Source organism: Bos javanicus, chromosome 1 (assembly GCF_032452875.1).
Source record: "Bos javanicus breed banteng chromosome 1, ARS-OSU_banteng_1.0, whole genome shotgun sequence".
In the NCBI taxonomy this organism is placed as follows: domain Eukaryota; kingdom Metazoa; phylum Chordata; class Mammalia; order Artiodactyla; family Bovidae; genus Bos; species Bos javanicus.
In genome coordinates this window covers 81,410,858-81,430,130 of record NC_083868.1, presented here as the reverse complement: position 1 = coordinate 81,430,130, position 19,273 = coordinate 81,410,858, and the positions used below count along the sequence as shown (strand labels likewise).

The window sequence follows — 19,273 nt, the reverse complement described above, 5'->3', positions numbered from 1 at the left end:
ATTCAAACTCAGAAGAAAGGTCTTTCTTCTCTATGGCTAGAAAAAACAAAAGAGCCACGATCTTCCTAAGCTGTTATTTTTTGAGGGAACTACTAATAAAATTTTTATTTAAGGTCAAAATCTGGGGAGAAACTAGGAAAAGAGGTGGTCATCTTCTGTCTGGTTTTCCAAGAATTCATCTAAGGGGCTGAGCCAGACATCCTGGAACTCAAACTCCTAGCCTAGTTAGTGATCTTCTCACAATGAACCCAGGGCCTAAGGAAAGTGAGCTATGCTTTAAAAAAAAAAAAAACAAACTGAGTTGGCGAGTAGGTGGGTCTGACGGGAGGGATGGGATGGTGTCAGCTCCCCACTGGCTGGGAAAACCTCTCTGCTTTCTACTTTCCTTCTACTCTTTTGGATCAAATGTTTAACCAGAGTTTGAGAGATGAGATTAGAAGAGAGAAGCTGTGCGCAAGTTGACTCTCAACTCTACAGTCATAAGGCTAGATAGCTAAGAGGGGGAGAGACAGGGAGAGGAAGGTGCCAGGTGACTTCTGCTTACTTTAAGATGGGGGCAAAAAAGATGCGGGTTTCAGGCACTCGGTAAACTGAAAGCAAACTTCTTTATTGTACACAGTACAGAATATAACGCAGCTTGGCAGGATGCAAACAGCCCTGCGCAGGGGAAAAGTATTTCAAATCAACTGGCAGGTTAAAGCCTTTCTGCACTGTAGATTTTCCACACTCTGGAAAAGAAGCAAAAACGAAAAACTGAAAAACCCCAAATCATCAGGGAGGTGCATGAGTCCGATGGGAATGCAACGGTGACGCCGCCATCCTGTGTCCCGAGACCGCACGGGCCACGTGGCCGTAGCGGGGGAGGGGAGCTCAGGCTACAGACGATTCTTTTCATACTTGCTAAGACAGCATAAATCCATCAAAAAAAAAAAAAAAAAAAAATCCCAACAAAACCCAAACCCAGATAAGAAAGGAAAAAAAAATCCTATACAGCATTTACAACAAATTAACCTCTAGCCAGCTTGGGGTAAAATATGCATCTATGTATAGACTATGTGTAGGTTAGAAAGCTATAAATACCATTTGGAAAGAGTCCTTTGATTAGAATACAATGCTAATTAAGGCCCAAGCTACAGGTGCAATACCTTTGTGGGCTAATTAGCTTCCAAGAGGGAAACCTTGTATTTCCACAGCTATGAAATGCACCCCTTATCTGTGACCCTCTTCACAAATGTGCTCCTGGTCACCTGGGGGACTGTTTGAGACTGCAGAGCATTCCATCAATAGAAAAACAAAGCACTGTCCTTTGTGTATGAAGAGTAGCATAATCATTGTTTCTGTGCTCAGTGTCAGGGGAAGCACAGAACTCTCTGAACAGCAGGCACCAAGGTGCTACCACTTTCTAATGCCTTTTCCTCTACTTTGAGCTTTCATGTAGCTTTAGCTGGGTTATTTAAAACTTTTCCAATAAAATCCAGCGATCAGAGAACTCTTTTGTAAAGTGGCAGGAAACTAAGGCGCTAGCACTGTTTTACCTGTTGGTGTCGCGCATACGTCTCAAACCCTATTGAATCATATGCAGGGTTTAAAGTCCGAGGATTTAAAGAAAAAGGAAAAACAAAAATGGATGAAATGGAAATTGTCATCAGTCATGCCCAGGGAAGACTCCCTAGGGTTTCCATCAGGTGACCAGGTTTCAAATGGACATGGCATGTATTATGTACATATGCTTTCCAGAGAGGGCATGGGAGGGAACATTGGGGACTATACACATAGAATCTAAACGGTGTGTCCAGGCTGCCCTGCACACCTCAAAAATGTACAACTCAGGTGCAAATGTTCCGTCAGGCTGTCTGGTGCAGAAAGCACAAAGCAGGCAATAAAGAGGGCTTGCACTCAGCCAAGGGGACGCCCCCAGCAAAGCCCCTTTCAAGCTGCAGCGTCTTCAGAAGTCGGCACTGCCCTGTTTATAGGACACAGTGCACAGTTACCAAAAGGTTTGTTTTTTTTTGCTTTAAATACCAAAACTACAAAAATCAGTTTATAAACTGGTTTTCCAAAACAAAACAATCCCCCGAATCAAAGCAAAACAAAATACTGTCAAAAGTGTTAATCACCTTCTCCTAAAATTAAAGCCATCCACACACAGCCATGTGACTGGGAAGAGAGAGGGGGCTTGCTCTACTTGGTGACCACATGGCCAGAAGGTTCCCAAGAGTAGCAATGGTTTATTTGAGAACCGTGGAGTGGGTAACAGCTATTCATCCTTTTCCCCTTCTTTCTAGACCAAGGGGAAACATTTCAGTGAGCTGCAAGAGCTGTCCAAGTTTTAAGGTAATACTTGGCAACCCTTCGTGGTTTGAGCCTCCCCAACTTAGCCTACCTCCTGTTCTATGGGTTTTGTGACTCACTTTTTCAATAAATTGTGCAAATCAGAGCCCTTCTATGTAAAGGCATTTAGTAGTCCTTGATCAATGCAGATTGTCACATACTCTGTCCTGGTTTGCGGGTACCAACCTGAACAAGGTATTGCTTTGCATATATATTGTCCATGGGAAGGAGGCTCCATTTCAATCGCTTCCCAGAAACCTTGTCAGGATCAAGAGCTGAGGCACCAGCTTTTGGGTGGTTTTCTGCCCCTCCCTGTTCCCACTCCCCCGCCAAAGTTTCTGTCCTTAAGGGTGCCAATCCGGAGACAGATTGGATTCTCTATCTCCAGAGACAGATAATACTCAAAGGGCAAGCTTTAGGAACAGCCAGAAACACAAACAAAACCACTGTTCTCGTTTGCCTGAATGGGAACTGCTAGCTCTAAGGTTTGGCCGCTCAGCTGCTCAGAAACTTAGTAAGCAAAGCCTTCGGCGTAGGGGAGGCTGCCGCAGCGGTCCACATCCAGGAGATAAGCAGGGTTGTCCTCAAAGTGGGTCAGTGGCAGGGTGTCCTCCTCGCTGAGGTGGCACTCAGACTCTGCTTTCAGGAACGGACGCTGGTTGTCAGGGAAGGCCATGGAGAAAAGGGCATCAGGGTCGCAGACAAACTTGTAGACGTATCGTTCCCCAGCCACCTAGAGAGAAAATGTACCTTATGAGGCCCGGTTGGACCAGGGCATGGGGTGTGGGCACCAAGGGAAGAATGAGATATCTATTAAGCCACCAAGCTCCTGGGCAACCTGGGACCAGAGGCTCAATGGTAGTTGATTATCCAAATCCTTCGATTTATTTTGATAAATCATGGGTATGTGTTACCTGCTAAGTGTTTTGACACCACAGCTTAGCATCTGAAAAGAATATATGAATACCAAATTCAGGTTCTTCTTAAAAGAACATCCTCACTGTTAAAATCAATCTAGAAACAACGGTTATGCTGAGGCTGGTGTTATGAGATATAAGGATTGAAAGATGCAGGAGTCAGCCCATGTGTTCAGTTTCCTCAAGTTTACAGTCTTCACAGGACAGCTTTGTTGTCCCACAGGGCTAGGAATTCAGAAGCTATGTGGGATTTTATCAGCTTGTTCCAAAACCAAATAGAACTGCTTTTTGGCTTACCTGCAGTTGAAAATGACTAATGTCATGGTTTTGCTACACTGAAGGAACTGCAAACTACCTTTATATGAATTTTATGCATTATAACATTACTTGAACCAACTAGTCTTGATTAAGGGTGGCAGGTGTATACAATCACTCATTCCTATTTGGGTTTTTTAAAAGCCAATTTACTGTTAAATCTCTGGTTCCCTAGCCAGAGTCAGCTCACATGTGGGAGAGCTAGGCAGGAGGATACAGTGATGATAATACTAGCTCTGAAAGTTGAGCGAATGGCTTCTAGCCCTGGCTTGGTCACTGCTGCTGCTGCTGCTGCTGCTGCTGCTAAGTCGTTTCAGTCATGTCCAACTCTGTGTGACCCTAGAGACGGCAGCCTACCAGCCTCCTCGGTCCCTGGGATTCTCCAGGCAAGAACACTGGAGTGGGTTGCCGTTTCCTTCTCCAATGCATGAAGGTCAAAAGTGAAAGTTAAGTCACTTAGTCGTGTCTGACTCCTAGCGACCCTATGGACTGCAGCCCACCAGGCTCCTCCGTCCATGGGATTTGCTGGGCAAGAGTACTGGAGTGGCTTGCCATTGCCTTCTCTGGCTTGGTCACTAGCAAGTCTCAATCTCTATGAATCCCAGTTTTCCCTTTCAAAACCTGAGGGTATGGAACTAATGCTTTTCCGAGTCCCTCCCCGGATCAGTATGCTACCACTCCTCTTTCATTTAGTTTTCATTTCTTATAGGTCACATAATAAAGCAATGATCTCTTACACTGGATAGCATGTTACTATTTCTAGGACATTTTCACATATATATTACCCTTTTGAGATTAGATCAAGAATTATTAGCTACACTTTCATTGGAGACAGGCTTTGAAAGGTTGACTTTCCTTAAAGCATAAATAGGAGTGTTAGGATCTGAGCCCACCCAAGTCTCATTTCTATGCCTTCCTCTGTACTACTTTATGCTTAATTCTCAGAGTTCTCTTCTTTCTTAGAAAACCTAGGAAGTTCATAGGTGCAATTCATTGCCGTTAGTTCAAGTTAACTGTCTTGGTTACATTCCCTTGGATTGGGTCTGTATTTAGGAACCACAAAGCCAGTGGTTTCTTTTCTACTGGCCCCCCTTCCTAAGTTTCGAATTCTACCTGGTAGTGTTAACACTGAATGGGGAGAATGTGTGAAGCTTGCACTGGGGAAAGGGGTAGTGACTGCTAATGGGTTCAGGGTTTCTTTTTAGGGTGATAAATTGTTCTAATGGGCTTCCCTGGTGGCTTAGTGGTCAGGAATCCACCTGCCAGTGCAGGAGACATGGGTTCAATCCCTGATCTTGGAAGATCCCCTGAAGAGGGAAATGGCAACCCACTCCAGTATTCTTGCCTGGAAAACCATATGGACAGAGGAGCCTGGTGGGCTACAGTCCATGGGGTTGCAGAGTCAGACACGACTTAGCAACTGAACAACAAAATGTTCTAAAACTGACTGTGAGTGACAGTTGTACTACTCTGCATACATATTAAACCCCCATTGAATTGTACCTTTAAAAAAAGGGGGGGGGATAGGTAGGGTGGGGTGATAACCCATTTTAGAGTATCTATTAACTATGCCAAGCACTGAAGTCAAATTCTCAATTTTGCCCTAAAGGAGCTGATATTCCTGTGGCAGATGCTGACAAGCCAGGGAGTGATTTGCAATACAGAGAGTAGGGAAGTGATGGAGATGAACGCAGGTGCTCTCAGATGCAGATGGGACCACGTAACTCAGCTTGAGAACTTCAGATTCTTGGAGTAAAGAGGTGATTGATAAACAAGTAGGAGCTGGCCAGGTAATGCAGGTGTTAGGAATGTTCTTAAGTAGGATGGTAGTTTAATAGGTGTTTTTTCATTTTATAATACGCTTGATAACTTACATGACTGACAGTGTGTGTTCACCAAACAATACATATTAAGAGACAGATGGCTGTGGTAGTGGAAGCAGACAAGTGCAAGTAAGGAAATGATGGTTGGATGGTGCCTTAGAGCCTGCACGAAGCATGAAAGTCTGAGTTTTATCCAGAAGACCATCCATGAAAAGTTTTAATAATTTAAGGAGATGAGAGGAATATGGGGTCATATTACCACCTGCCTATGAGAAGATAAGCCTGGTTTTAGCACAAGACAAGTTCTCAGCAACAATGACCATATAATTCTGAGTGCATCTACCATGTAAAGACTGCCTAAATGTATAAATGCTAGAATCTGGGTAACAGTACAGTATAAAATCTGGTTAAGAAAAACCAAAGATTTGCCATCTTCATCTTCTGCTTATACACGGCTTTTAAGATTTTGGTCTTTCACCACCTATCACAATAAGGATTTTGTTCTGGCTTCCTCAAAATATGCTTCATCCTTTATTCTGCAGCTTGTTATCAGGCGATTCTGCTCCCATTTTGCAAATCTTGGCTTTTTAACTTGTATTTTCCAGTTTTTGAAAAAGATTTCCTTAGTCCTAACACTTAAAGAGTATTAAACCAACATATTTGGAGGTCTTGGTGTCTTAACAACTAAAGACTTCAACTAAGCTCTTGTGGGAGCAGAGACCTTTAAGTTGATTCTCTCCCTGGCTCCTTTATGGATGTAATAGTTGGCCTAAGTATCTGGACAATTAAAAAATTTTTTTCTTTGGCTGCACTGGGTCTCTGTTGCTGTATGCAGGTTTTTTCTAGTTGCGGCAGGGTGGGGGGCTACTCATTATGGTGGCTTCTCATTGCTGAAGAGCATGGGCTCTAGGCGGAGGGGCTGAGTTGCCCCACAGCATGTGGAATCTTCCTGAATCAGGGATCGAGCACTTGTCCCCTGCACTGGCAGGTGGATTCTTAATCACTGGACCACCAGGGAAGTCCTATCTGGACATTTCTGTAAGTCGAGACGGTTTATTTCTCTAAATAAAGGAGGCTAGTTTTCCTACAGAGTCTTCCACAACCTCTGGTTTTCAGGTACCCGAGAGTATTAAAGGTGCTCTTTGTATCTCATTTAAACTCATTTTTCCAAGATCTTTCCTACCACAGAATTATGAAGCTAACATTTCCTCAAAGCCATTAGTCTTATTACAGAAGCCCTGGACAGTTTCTCTGAGAGTGATCTTAATTGTCTCTCATAATTGTTCACCTTCTGCATGATGCCCTTTTCATAGTAATAGCGTAGAGATCGGCTGAGCTTGTCATAGTTCATGGCTGGCCGGTTCTTCTGAATGCCCCAACGCCGAGCGACCTGAAGAGACAGGAAAGCAATGGAAACTCATTCCTTGGGTCTAGTGGGTTTCCTCCCAATCCCAGGAGAGCGTTCTAGAACCCAACTGCTCTGGTCAGTGATCCATTTCTCTGACCTGAATGGAAAAGCACTTAATTCCCTTAAGACCAATATTCAACAAAGGTGATGATTCAGTCATAGATGCTAAGAGGTGAGACCTGGAGGTGGAAGAATCCTAGCATTTTAAGATTGCAGAGGGCTTGGCTAGCATCCCAGAGGAAGCAGGCTCTCTACTGTTTCTCCACATATGAATTATTGACCAATACCCATAGACCATTAACATGCTGCCATTAAGTGCTATGGTTTCTGTAGCAGTCAATAAGGAATAATTAGAATGGTCATTCCTGAAACATTAGAAACACACTAGTGAGTTGCTAATGGGCCAGCAGAGCAAAAGTTCAATTCTAATAAGATTGGAGAGGGGCTGGGAGATGTTTACGTATTGCAGCTCATGGAGTAAAAGGGAATCAGATCATTTCAGCCTGCTGCCATCCAATCCCCTGCTCCCAGTGGACTTGCAGAATGGACATTAAAACATGTAGCACCATTATCCATTTAATGAAAAATTAACATGGCTTCCCAAACAGTTGTGAAGTGCATTATATCTAACCCGATCCACCTGAGGTGCAGTGATGGGGGATGTAATTGGAACTCTGGGCAAAGAAGCCTTAAAGCAAGAACACTTACTAGTGGAGCTCAGCAAGACAGTCAAGCAACTCTGCTCAAGTATCCAACATCCCAAGCCCTACGTATAAGATGACTGTCAAGGCAGATTAACCTTGGAAATATGAGGCCTTTAAATGCATGCAAACCAGCGATCATATTTGGAACATTCTGGGTCAGTTTTGGAAACTTAACCAAAATAACTACATTCGTTTAAAAAAAAAGGTAAACATGGAATGAGAAGTAGGGAGACTGCAAATAGAAAGTGAAAGTGAAGTTGCTCAGTCGTGTCTGACTCTTTGCGACCCATGGACTGTAGCCCACAAAGCTCTTCCGTCCATGGGATTCTCCAGGCAAGAATACTGGAGTGGGTTGCAAATGGAAAAGTGGATCATAAAGCCACATTTCACTTAAAGTATTATTCAAAAGTATTTGGGGCAGAATGAAAGCAACATCTCAACTCAGGATTCAAGATGACCTTTAATAAATATCAGAAATGATCTGATAAGGAAGAAGTGCATCTGTCCTAATTATATTACAAAAATTCAACAGTCATGATTCCATTTTCCCTTGTAAGAAACTATGTGAAGGTTAAATTTCCATTCATTTGCTTCATGCCCCACAGCACACGATACCCTGGTTCTCTGCCTTTCTCCATATTGCACCCATTCAACTCTTTGAAATGACCAAAAAGGCAAAATTAAGCAAAAACACATCCCCTGTTTAGAGAAAAACAGTTTAAGCCAATAGAAATAGTGGTAAGAAAGAAAAGCTGGTAAATCAATACATGTCCATTTTTTTTTCCCCCAAAAGAAATAACACCATGAAGGTATTATTGAACTGCTGTTGGCCACAAGTGATGCAGGAACCCTTAAAAGAGGCCCAGCCTCACATTTGACTGTATTGCAATGGTGGAAAACAGTTCTTGACTATTTAACTTCAGCCATGGCCTTTCTTTGCTGTCACTTGCATATGCAGTAGCTGTACTGGAGAGAGGTTTTGTATATGTGTAGACTTCAAAGCAGCTCTGGTAGCCATAGTTACTGACTCATCCTCTTGGGCCAGGGCCCTGTGATTCAGTAGCCCTCACTGGGGCTGCTCCTAATGCAGTAATCATGATGCGGCACAACTGCAGAGCAGCTGGGAATAACGGCTGCCCCATTTTTGGGGGGGTGGAGGGAGCAGGCAATAGCTCGCTGCCAGCTCCTTCTTTCCTTCGTCTTTCACATTTGTTACTTTGATAGCATCTTGAGGATGGAGGCCGAAGGAGTTAAAAACAAAAACCCAAACTCACATCTCTCTTCCTCTCTTTGTAAGAGCGCAGCCACAGCACAGGGAGCGGCTCTTTCTAAGCAGCACGTCCTTTTAAACCTCCCGATGGCATCAGTTATCTGCCACATGTTCAACAAACAACCCTACCCCCCAAAATATTCATTAATGCAGATTCACAGTTAAAATGGCTCCAGATTAAAGCCGAGTCAGTCATAATTGAGAGGGTGCTAAGCTGGATGACTATCAAAAGACATTTGATTAGGGGGCCTGCCAAAACGCAGTTCTAAAACCACAATTTCCATGCACAGTGTAATGGATATTATGGATAATTACCCAGAGTGCACTACTCAGCCACACAGCTGCCTACAATTACGTCCCAAACAGCTTCCTCCTCCGCTTCACCCTTCAAGCTCCCCCCATGACAACTTCTTACAGCATTTTTCGAGGAGTTGGTATCTTCTTGACACTACCAAGAGGAGGGCCTGCCAAGTTATACAAGGATTAGAGAGTGGGGAAAAAAGTGCTGCATGTCCTGGGGCCAAAGCGCGCAGTGGAACAGAGCTCATCCTGGGGTTAAGGGAATGGAATATTTCAGAGTTCATGGAATGCTCGGGGATTTCAAGCTGCGGTGGCAAGAAGTACTTTCTGAAGAAACAGAGCTGTTTAATCAGCTGAGAGAGGCGCAAGGCCACCAGGAGACTCCCCTGTGACTGGGCAGCTTGGCATTTATGTGAGCATTCTGGATTAGCATTAGTTTCTTTAAGAAAGCCGGGGTCCTTTGCCATCTGTTCATCATTTTCTTTACCATTGGTTGGAGAGCAACAGATTCAATAACGGCTTTACAAAGGGTCATAACCAGGTTTACCTGCAGCTGTATAGCCTCTGCTTAGGCCCGAGGCAGTGGCAAAGAAGTCGTAAAAGCTCCTTTTTGTGAAATGAGATAAATCAAAAAGGGCTGCTCACATGACAGACTTGACTTTCAAAAAGCCTCAGTGAGTCTGGGCGACATGCTTTCCTCAAGCCTCATACAAACCAGGCCACATTATGAGGAAAAGAATGTGGGGTGGATGCTTTTCCATGTGGCCGGAAACATGGCTCCATTTCTACACGACTTAGCCAAAAGACACCCTCAGGAGAACACAGCAGTACCAAACTTTGGCTTTGAAGGTAGAACAAGTCTTAACAGAAATTGTATATGTATGTACATAAGTATATCTTCTCTAACGGCCTTTAATGAAGCCCGCCTTCCTCTACCAGTCAGGATTCTCCTTAAGCCTCCAATTCACACATTCTCCTTTGCTCATCTTAACTTTCAGGCCATTTTCTCCCTCCAATTTCCTGCCGTCAACCCCCATGCCCACCTGTCCCCTTGGGTGTACTAAAGTGAGCCCTGGACCTGACTGAACATCTACAACCGCAGTTCCTGTTCAGAGGCCTCCGAGAGCATTGTTCTCATTCTAATCACACCAACCCGAAGATACCTTTTTGTTCTGCTGGCTTAATGTGTAACACTCAAGTATATGCTACCAAAAGAAGCATATGTCAGACTTTCAGGGAAGTTATTTCTTTTCCATTTCTAACCTCTAGATTCTAAATCAAACAAAAATCAACCCCTTTGAAATAATGGCAAGCCCAGAGCCTGACTTAATTTGCTTTGTGATATTTAGGAAAGGGGAGATTCTATGATGTGTCCTCTCCTTTGAAGAAATGGCATTGGTTCTGTCCACTGGCCTTTCTGTCAATCTGGGCAAAAAGATGGTAACAATGTTTTTTTTCTATTAACAAAATAAGGGAGGTTTTTTCTATTAATAAAATAAGGAAGGTTGGCTATCTCATTGTAGTACTTTAAAAAAGAGATAGTAAGAACCTGATGACATTAGCTTTTTTGTGTTTCCTGTGCTGGGTCTTCATTGCTGCACCAGTTTTTCTCTAGTTGAGGTGAGCAGGGGCGACTCTAGTTACAGTGCTTGGGCTTCTCACTGCGGGGGCTTCTCTTTTGCGGAGCACAGGCTCTAGTATTCGGGCTTCAGTAGTTTTGGCCTGTGGGCTCACCAGTTATGGCTGACTCTCGAGGACAGGCTCAGTACTTGTGGTGCACAGAGCTTAGTTGCTCTGTGGCATGTGGGGATTTCCCAGACCAGGTATTGAACCTGTGTCTCCTGCATTGGCAGGTAGATTCTTTACCACTGAGCCACCAGGGAAGCTCCTGTGATATTACATTAAAACAAAACAAAACACTAGGTTTCTGAGATTGAGATTGACTCATCTCTGATAATGTTATTTCTCTAGAGCCATTTTAAATACACCATAGGACGGTTGCAACCTATATTACCAAAATGTCTTACAATCTGTTCACATAATCTCTGACACAGGGCTTGTGTCATATGAGGGCTTGCACCAAAAAAGAGTTGGTATCACTGAAAGCACACTTGAAAGACTTTCCAAGAGAGAAAGCAGACCCTTTTAGAATGTAAGTCTTCATGGCCTCCCTCCCCAGAGTTTGCAGAAGGGTTACTAATACTTTTTACATATTTTGCAGTACAGAACTTTGCCTTTCCCATTAATAGAAAAAGCACTGTCAAGCCCATTGGCCAGGCCAGAATCTGAATGAGAAGAGCATATCTGACACAGTAAAAAGGCTAGATGGAGAACTAAATAGGAACAAACATCAACAAATCAAAAATCAGCACCCAGTGCTTACCTCTTCGGGTTCTATCAGCTTGAATTCCATGCCTCGGCCTGTCCAGGCAATGAAGTGGGCGTTGGCTGGGTCGTCAAGAAGGGTAACCAGGAACTGCCACAGCTGAAGGGAACCTCGCCTCTGGTAAGGGGGCCCCTCCCGATACATGGTGGGCTCTTGTTTCACTTTGCCTGTTCGGGATAAAGATACATATGCGGTACTTTAGTCTCAAGTTTCTCACCTGATTTGGGCAAATGTTGCCAACCTGGCATCAAGACGACTGACAAAGGTGCTCTGACACGGTAAGAATTCCAGCTTTGCACAAAACCAGATGGGGCTACTTACCTTCCAGTCTCTCGGGAACGACACAAGTGTCGTCAAAGTACAACCGGGGATCCTTCTCATATGAAAAACCTGAAAGAGAATTTAGAAAGAAGATGTTGCTTAACATGGATCTCCGCTATGAGAACTCTGAAGGACTAAAACAGAATTTTCTATCATTTCAGGTCCTCAGTCCAATGAACTGCTGTATCTATGCCAGACTGAATTTGCGAGAGAACTTCACAAGAACCTAGGTGTTTGTGTTCTGATGCAACTGCGCGTTCTGCAGTCAGAACGGCATCGATTCCTGCTATTAGAGCCGAGACTGCAGGGAGGCACTGAATCACCAGAACGTTCCTGCACATCTTACTCCTGAGGTCTGCATGGATCAGTGACTAAGCCTTTATATCTGAAATGATATCTCATCTATTTCAGCTGGCCTCACTGGGGGGGATCTAATTGACCTATATGTGGTCTTGCCGTTTCCCTTTTAGCAAATATTAATTTCAATCTTTCGTACAGCTTGTCCATGCTGCCCACACACTTCATTCAATTATGAAAGAGCTTGGAAGGTAGAAAATGATGCCAAATGAGTAAAGACTGTGACAAACAATAATTTGAAAGGTAAGCTGGAGGTATCATCACCTCCAGACACTGTGAAAGGAATATGAAGAGATATTCCAGCAGTAACACTTATTGCATTGCTAAGAAAAGAGGGGAACTGACTGGGCCAACAACATATGTAAGTGGAAATGAAAGGAAGGCAGGGCAAAAAGTGGAAGGTGTCCAGGAGAAGGAAGGATGATGGCTTAGCATTCTAAACCCACTAATCTGGGACTTTCCTGGTAGCCCTGTGGTTAGGACTCCAGGGTCCCAATGCAGGGGGCACCGGTTCAGTCTCATTGGGGAACTATGCCACATGATAGTGCCAAAAAAGTAAACCCACTAACCCCTAATACGGGTTCAGTGCTGACCACCAGGTCAGCAGGCACCCTGACGAGGCCAGCAGCTCAGAGCAAAGCCAGTTAATAGACAAGCATGGTGGGACCACACCCTTGCTTGGGGTCCAGCCTATTTCAGGGGTGAGCATCCCTGTGTACTCCCTGCTAACCACATGCTTCTCAAGAGGAAACACCAGGAGCTCCTGTTTGCATGGCGGTACTCCCCACACTCAGTTCTCCAGTCAACTCGTCTGGCATGTGGACCAGGCTTATGAGTGTCAAGTATGTGGTCCCGGCAGGCAGGGGAGGCCATTTGCAGTGAAGAATGAGCACTAGATTTTTGAGAGGGATTTTCTATGACTTAAACTCCCTGGTAAAGGCTCCAAGAAATAATCTGTTCATTACAATCAGCTTGGATCAAGTTCTTCTTGGCAGGATCAGCACAATTTTAAAGAGGCCTGGGGTTGGGAAAACACTGCCCAACTTGGAAACAGATTGTTTTCAGGTTTCGTATTATTCATTTTGTTTCCTCAGCCCCAAGCATTTTTTTCTCTGCTTAACTACAAAGAAGTATATTTTTATGTAATCCAATAGATATTTATGCTGGGCACATGTTTGTGCTAGAGAAGAGGGTAGACTCGGCGCTTGCTCTAATGGAGCTCGCATCCCAACTGGTGGAGACAGATGACAAAGTAGGCAAAAAAAAAAAACAACAAAAAACATGGTGTAATGTGAAGAGCATGGGCCCTGAAGCCAGACTGACTGGATCTAGGTTAACTGTGTGGCCTAGAACAAATTAGTCTCTCAGTGCTCCATTTTTCTCATCTAAGGATTTGGAAGATAATTCTTACCTCACAGGCTTGTTAGTGAGAATTTAATGAGTTGATATATATTCTGTTCATTTACTGATTTATCCTTACAACAGAGAGCTTAAGAATAGCTCCCAGTACATAGATGTGCAATGCAGGATAGTTAAAAGAAATCAAGACAGTAAGGACTTGCACATTATGATAAATCTCTACAGTTAATCTCTTAATAGCACTTACCTTATTCTGTCATGGAATTCTAAGTTTCTAGAGGGTAAGGACCATATTCTGAATATCTTAGCATCCTTATTGCACCTAGTATGTAAGTGCTCTATAACTATTGGAATAAATATGAAGGAATCTACAGTTTTCCATTAAAAGATTTAAGAATGCAATGCTAACTTCTCAGGGACTCCTATAATTTTCCAGTTTGGTACTAGGAAACTGACTTACAACAAACTGTCACAATGTATATTAAGAATTGCATAATCCATCAGGCTTTGTATTTTCTGCCTTGGCTGTTGGGAAGCTATGTATTTCCTGACTTTCTACATGAATTTTGCTACTCTGATGTTTTAACAGCCTTAATATAAAGTCAAAAGTAAACTACAAAGTTTACACACCTGCCAAAATTTCTATGTTATATTTAGAGCTTTTCTTTGAGCATAATACACTCACAGTATATAGGGGAAAAAATGTAAACCTAGATTAAATTCTAGGTTTGGTTTTCAAACTAATCAGATGAAGCCCTGCCCATGAGTATCGTTCTGGTATATTTTGTGGTTTCTAGTCATTGCCACATGTGGTTCTCTAAAACATCTGGAAGATGCTGTTGGTTTAAGTGAATTTGTCAGTTGAATTTGCACAGCAGTTGCCATCAGTTGTGGTCACAACCATCTAGTCACTCAAAGGTGGCAGGAAGGAAGAACCTGTTTGAGGGGCAAAGTGGAAATGAAAGATTCAAAATAGTATGTAAAGATTCCAGGTGAATGCTAAGGCAGGATGGCTATCTTAGTAATCACAGATGCCAATCAGAGACACTTGTCTCACTAACTTTCACGGGCATCTGTGGTCAAGCCTGTATAAGGAGAGAAAAACTGTGTCAGAGTAATTTAGAGCAATTAAGAATGCAGATATCTTTGAAACTAACTTCTTTGATTCAGGGAAGAAGTGGGGGAAAAACACAAGCTTGCCAGATATTCTGTGTGTAGTAAGCAGCCCCAGTGCCTTACTAAAAGTATTTCCTTTAAGAGCATGCACCTCTTTAAATGTTGTAGTTATGCAAAGTGTTTTCCTCTTTCCTAGTTCACCTGCTACAGACATCAACTGCTGCAGAAACATTTGGGAACCTGGAAGAGAGCCCTACTACACATGTGTGCCCATCACAGAGGTCCAGTAGACAGCCCTTCCTTCCCAGGGCTGGACACTCACTCAGAATATCCCTGGGTGCCCGTGGCAGCCACACTTGGTCTCCCTTCCAACCAAGTCATTGGGAGACAGCCACCCATAGAAATCACTCTTGTGAACCAAATCACTCATAATAACCAGCTAGTGCTGATTTACCAGCTCTTTCAAACTAGCTCTAAAACTCTAGAACAGTGGTTGTCATCCTTGGACACAACAGAATCACCCAGGGAGATTCACAAACTACTAATGCCCGAGCCCCATCCTAGAATTTCTGATTTAGTTGCTCTGGGTGAAGCCTGGACACCAGAAGTTTTAACAGCTCCCCAGGTGATTCTAGGGATTCCCAGGTAGCGCAGCAGTAAAGAACCTGCCTATCAAAGCAGAAGATGCAAGAGATATGGGTTTGATCCCTGGCTCGGGAAGATCCCCTAAAGGAGGAAATAGCAACCCACTCCAGTATTCTTGCCTGGAGAATTCCTTGGACAGAGGAGTCCGGTGGGGTTGCAGAATCGGACATAACTTAGGGACTGAGCAATTTGCACACAGGTGATTCTAACGTGTAGCCAAACCTAAGCCTTACAACTCTAGTAGTTCTCTCATGAAATTAAAAGACGCTTACTCCTTGGAAGGAAAGTTATGACCAACCTAGATAGCATATTCAAAAGCAGAGACATTACTTTGCCAACAAATGTCTGTCTAGTCAAGGCTATGGTTTTTCCAGTGGTCATGTATGGATGTGAGAGTTGGACTGTTGAAGAAGGCTGAGCGCCGAAGAATTGATGCTTTTGAACTGTGGTGTTGGAGAAGACTCTTGAGAGTCCCTTGGACTGCAAGGAGATCCAACCAGTCCGTTCTAAAGGAGATCAGTCCTGGGTGTTCATTGGAAGGACTGATGCTAAAGCTGAAACGCCAATACTTTGGCCACCTCATGTGAAGAGTTGACTCATTGGAAAAGACTCTGATGCTGGGAGGGATTGGGGGCAGGAGGAGAAGGGGACGACAGAAGATTAGATGGCTGGATGGCATCACTGACTCGATGGACATGAGTTTGAGTGAACTCCAGGAGTTGGTGATGGACAGGGAGGCCTGGCATGCTGCGATTCATGGGGTTGTGAAGAGTCGGACATGACTGAGCGACTGAACTGAACTGAACTGAATGTGAGGGTGCATCATGGTTGCCTGGAGGGCCTGTTGGAATACAGAGCTGGGCCCTAACCCTGGAGACTGATTCAGTAGGTCTGGAGTGGGGCCTGAAAATCTGTATGTCTAGCAAGTCCCAGGTGAAGCTGATGCTGCAGGTTTGGAGAATCACACTGCTCTAGACACTTACAGAGATGTGCATGATAGGAAATAAGACATACTTCTGAGGAACCGTTCTAAGAAAGCAAGCCTTCCCTGTTTCAATGTTTAAAAGAAGCCCTGAAGGTCATGACGTGGTTCCTAAGTTCCATTTCAGATAGTGTTATCTACAGCTGTATGGCCGCCTTGCATGGAAAAGTAGAAACCAGGCAGTTCACTTTCTTTCTTAAAAGTTAGGGTCATTACTACTGAAAAGGATGGCAGCCCTCATAGGTCAGGGGCGTGCCTCAACTCTGTGTCCAAGATGACTGGGGATCACAATCAGTGAGTGCTTGTGTTCACAAGCTAAGGAAGGTTTGAACTATGATCTCAAATCTTAGCTTGGAAACTGAGCCACTTTGGGCTTCCTTGAATATTATAATTTCTTAAAGAGCTACTTACCTTCATGGCTACCGGAGAAGTAGCCCCCTCTCATGTAGGACTGGCAGTTAGGCACTTCTGAAAGAGAAACACACTCCTGTCAATGGTCTCTGCAGCTGAAACTGGCAGAGGGAAAGCCCTTAAACCTCCAGCCCTGAGGTCATGTCTTTCTGGCCTTGTCTTGGGAAAGGGGTACCACCCATTTTTTGCACCCCCCACACTAAAAAAAAATCTAAAATAAGGGGAAATAAAGAAGAGGAAGCAGAGACATTACTTTGCCAACAAAGGTCCACTAGTCAAGGATATCGTTTTTCCCTGTGGTCATGTATGGATGTGAAAGTTGGACTATGAAGAAAGCTGAGCACCGAAGAATTGATGCTTTTGAAATGTGGTGTTGGAGAAGACTCTTCAGAGTCCCTTGGACTGCAAGGAGATCCAACCAGTCCATCCTAAAGGAGATCAGTCCTGGGTGTTCTTTGGAAGGACTAATGCTAAAGCTGAAACTACAATACTTTGGCCACCTCATGTGAAGAGTTGACTCATTGGAAAAGACTCTGATGCTGGGAGGGATTGGGGGCAGGAAGAGAAGGGGACGACAGAGGATGAGACAGCTGGATGGCATCACTGACTCGATGGATGTGAGTTTGAGTGAACTCCAGGAGTTGGTGATGGACAGGGAGGCCTGGCATGCTGCGATTCATGGGGTTACAAAGAATCGGACACAACTGAGCAACTGAACTGAACTGAAAGAGGAAAGAGTTTCTAAACGTGCAAGCTGCAAAATTCCCACTCTTTCCATTAATGATCTCATTTGATAAGCTTGGCCTACAAGATGGGTAATCAGTGAATGTGTGGGTGGGGGTAAAGAGGACCCCCAAAGACAGCTGGAACTTTGTGTTTAACTTTCTAGACAAGAAGCCCAAAAGCAAACAATAGGTGTTTCAAGATGTTATACCTCTCCCTGTGTACACTGGCAGCTGAAGGACACAGGAATTTTCCCAGATGAAAGTATTGCAACAGAGTAGTGACTCCTATGAAGCAACCAACAGGACAAACTTTTCCATGGCATACCCAGATCCCATACAGCCATGACAAACCAGATACTTTCTCAGAACACTATTCAACAATAGAGTCCCGTCCTACGTGTGGACTCTCCTATACTTACATTGGGAGTTCAATGGGTCATTGTATTCAAAAAAGGTCACAAAACTAGAGGCAGGACTAACATGCAGAAATATCCTTTGTCCAGTGACTTTAAGATAACAGGCCTTAAAGGGCATTATGAGAAACGCTGGGCTGGAGGAAGCACAAGCTGGAATCAAGATTGCTGGGAGAAATTTCAATAGCCTCAGATATGCAGATGACACCACCCTTATGGCAGAAAGTGAAGAACTAAAGAGCCTCTTGATGAAAGTGAAAGAGGATAGTGAAAAAGTTGGCTTAAAGCTCAACATTCAGAAAACAAAGATCATGGCATCCGGTACCATCACTTGATAGCAAATAGATGGGGAAACAGTGGCTGACTTTATTTTTCTGGGTTCCAAAATCACTGCAGATGGTCATTGCAGCCATGAAATTAAAAGATGCTTACTCCTTGGGAGGAAAGTTATAACCAACATAGACAGTATATTAAAAAGCAGAGACATTACTTTGCCAACAAATGTCCGTCTAGTTAAGGCTATGGTTTTTCCAGTAGTCATGTATGGATGAGAGAGTTGGACTATAAAGAAAGCTGAGCACAGAAGAATTGATGCTTTTGAACTGTGGTGTTGGAGAAGACTCTTGAGAGTCCCTTGGACTGCAAAGAGATCCAACCAGTCCATCCTAAAGGAGATCAGTCCTGGGTGTTCATTGGAAGGACTGATGTTGAAGCTGAAGCTCCAATACTTTGGCCACCTGATGCGAAGAGCTGACTCATTTGAAAAGACTCTGATGCTGGGAAAGATTGAGGGCAGGAGGAGAAGGGGATGACAGAGGATGAGATGGTTGGATGCATCACCGACTCAATGGACACGGGTTTGGGTGGACTCCGGGAGTTGGTGATGGACAGGGAGGCCTGGCGTGCTGCGGTTCATGGGGTTGCAAAGAGTCGGACACGACTGAGCGACTGAACTGAAGGCTGGGTGCCAGCAATCTTCAGGTATGGACTCCGGTATACTCGGCGTGACATCTGAATGTCTATTGTGCTTCCTACCATTTGCATGACTTTTCTGTTTTGTATTAAGTTATGCATAAACATGTTTGCTTTAGTAGCTCCTAACTTCTTTGAAGGCAAACTTTAGAAAACTAGTCCCCAAAGCCCTGCATACAGAAGGCACTCAGTAACAACCAGACAAATGAATGAGATGATGAAGAAAAGAATCATATGATGTTATGCTCACCTGAATCAACGCAGTAATCCCGGGGCTCCTGCTTGATTCCCATTGGTGACTGGAACCCATGTGCTGGGGCACCAGGCATGCCTGGGACCCCATGTTCATAGAGTGGGTCATGGTATTCTTGTTTGAATCCCTGAGGGGGTGGGGGAGCTGCAGGAACAATAGGTTCTGACATTTGCCGGTGGTAATTAGGGCGATTATCTCCAGGAACTCCTGACTGAGGAGGGAAGGGGTGGCAGGGTTCAGACAGCTGTCTCTGAAATCTGCAAGA

At 44.0% G+C, this 19,273-nt stretch overlaps 1 protein-coding gene across 1 annotated transcript in view; it reads right to left on the bottom strand.

Annotated features, from left to right (window-relative positions):
• Positions 1–586: 586 nt before the first annotated feature.
• Positions 587–19,273, bottom strand: part of ETV5 (ETS variant transcription factor 5) — a 59,348-nt gene continuing 40,661 nt past the window's right edge. The window contains exons 8-13 of the mRNA XM_061413511.1: positions 19,006–19,265; positions 16,646–16,702; positions 11,776–11,844; positions 11,452–11,621; positions 6,675–6,776; positions 587–3,064 (exon numbers count right to left, since the gene is read on the bottom strand). Coding sequence (XP_061269495.1) covers positions 2,843–3,064; positions 6,675–6,776; positions 11,452–11,621; positions 11,776–11,844; positions 16,646–16,702; positions 19,006–19,265 — 880 coding nt within the window. The 3' untranslated portion in view covers positions 587–2,842. The remainder of the gene's footprint in view (positions 3,065–6,674; positions 6,777–11,451; positions 11,622–11,775; positions 11,845–16,645; positions 16,703–19,005; positions 19,266–19,273) is intronic.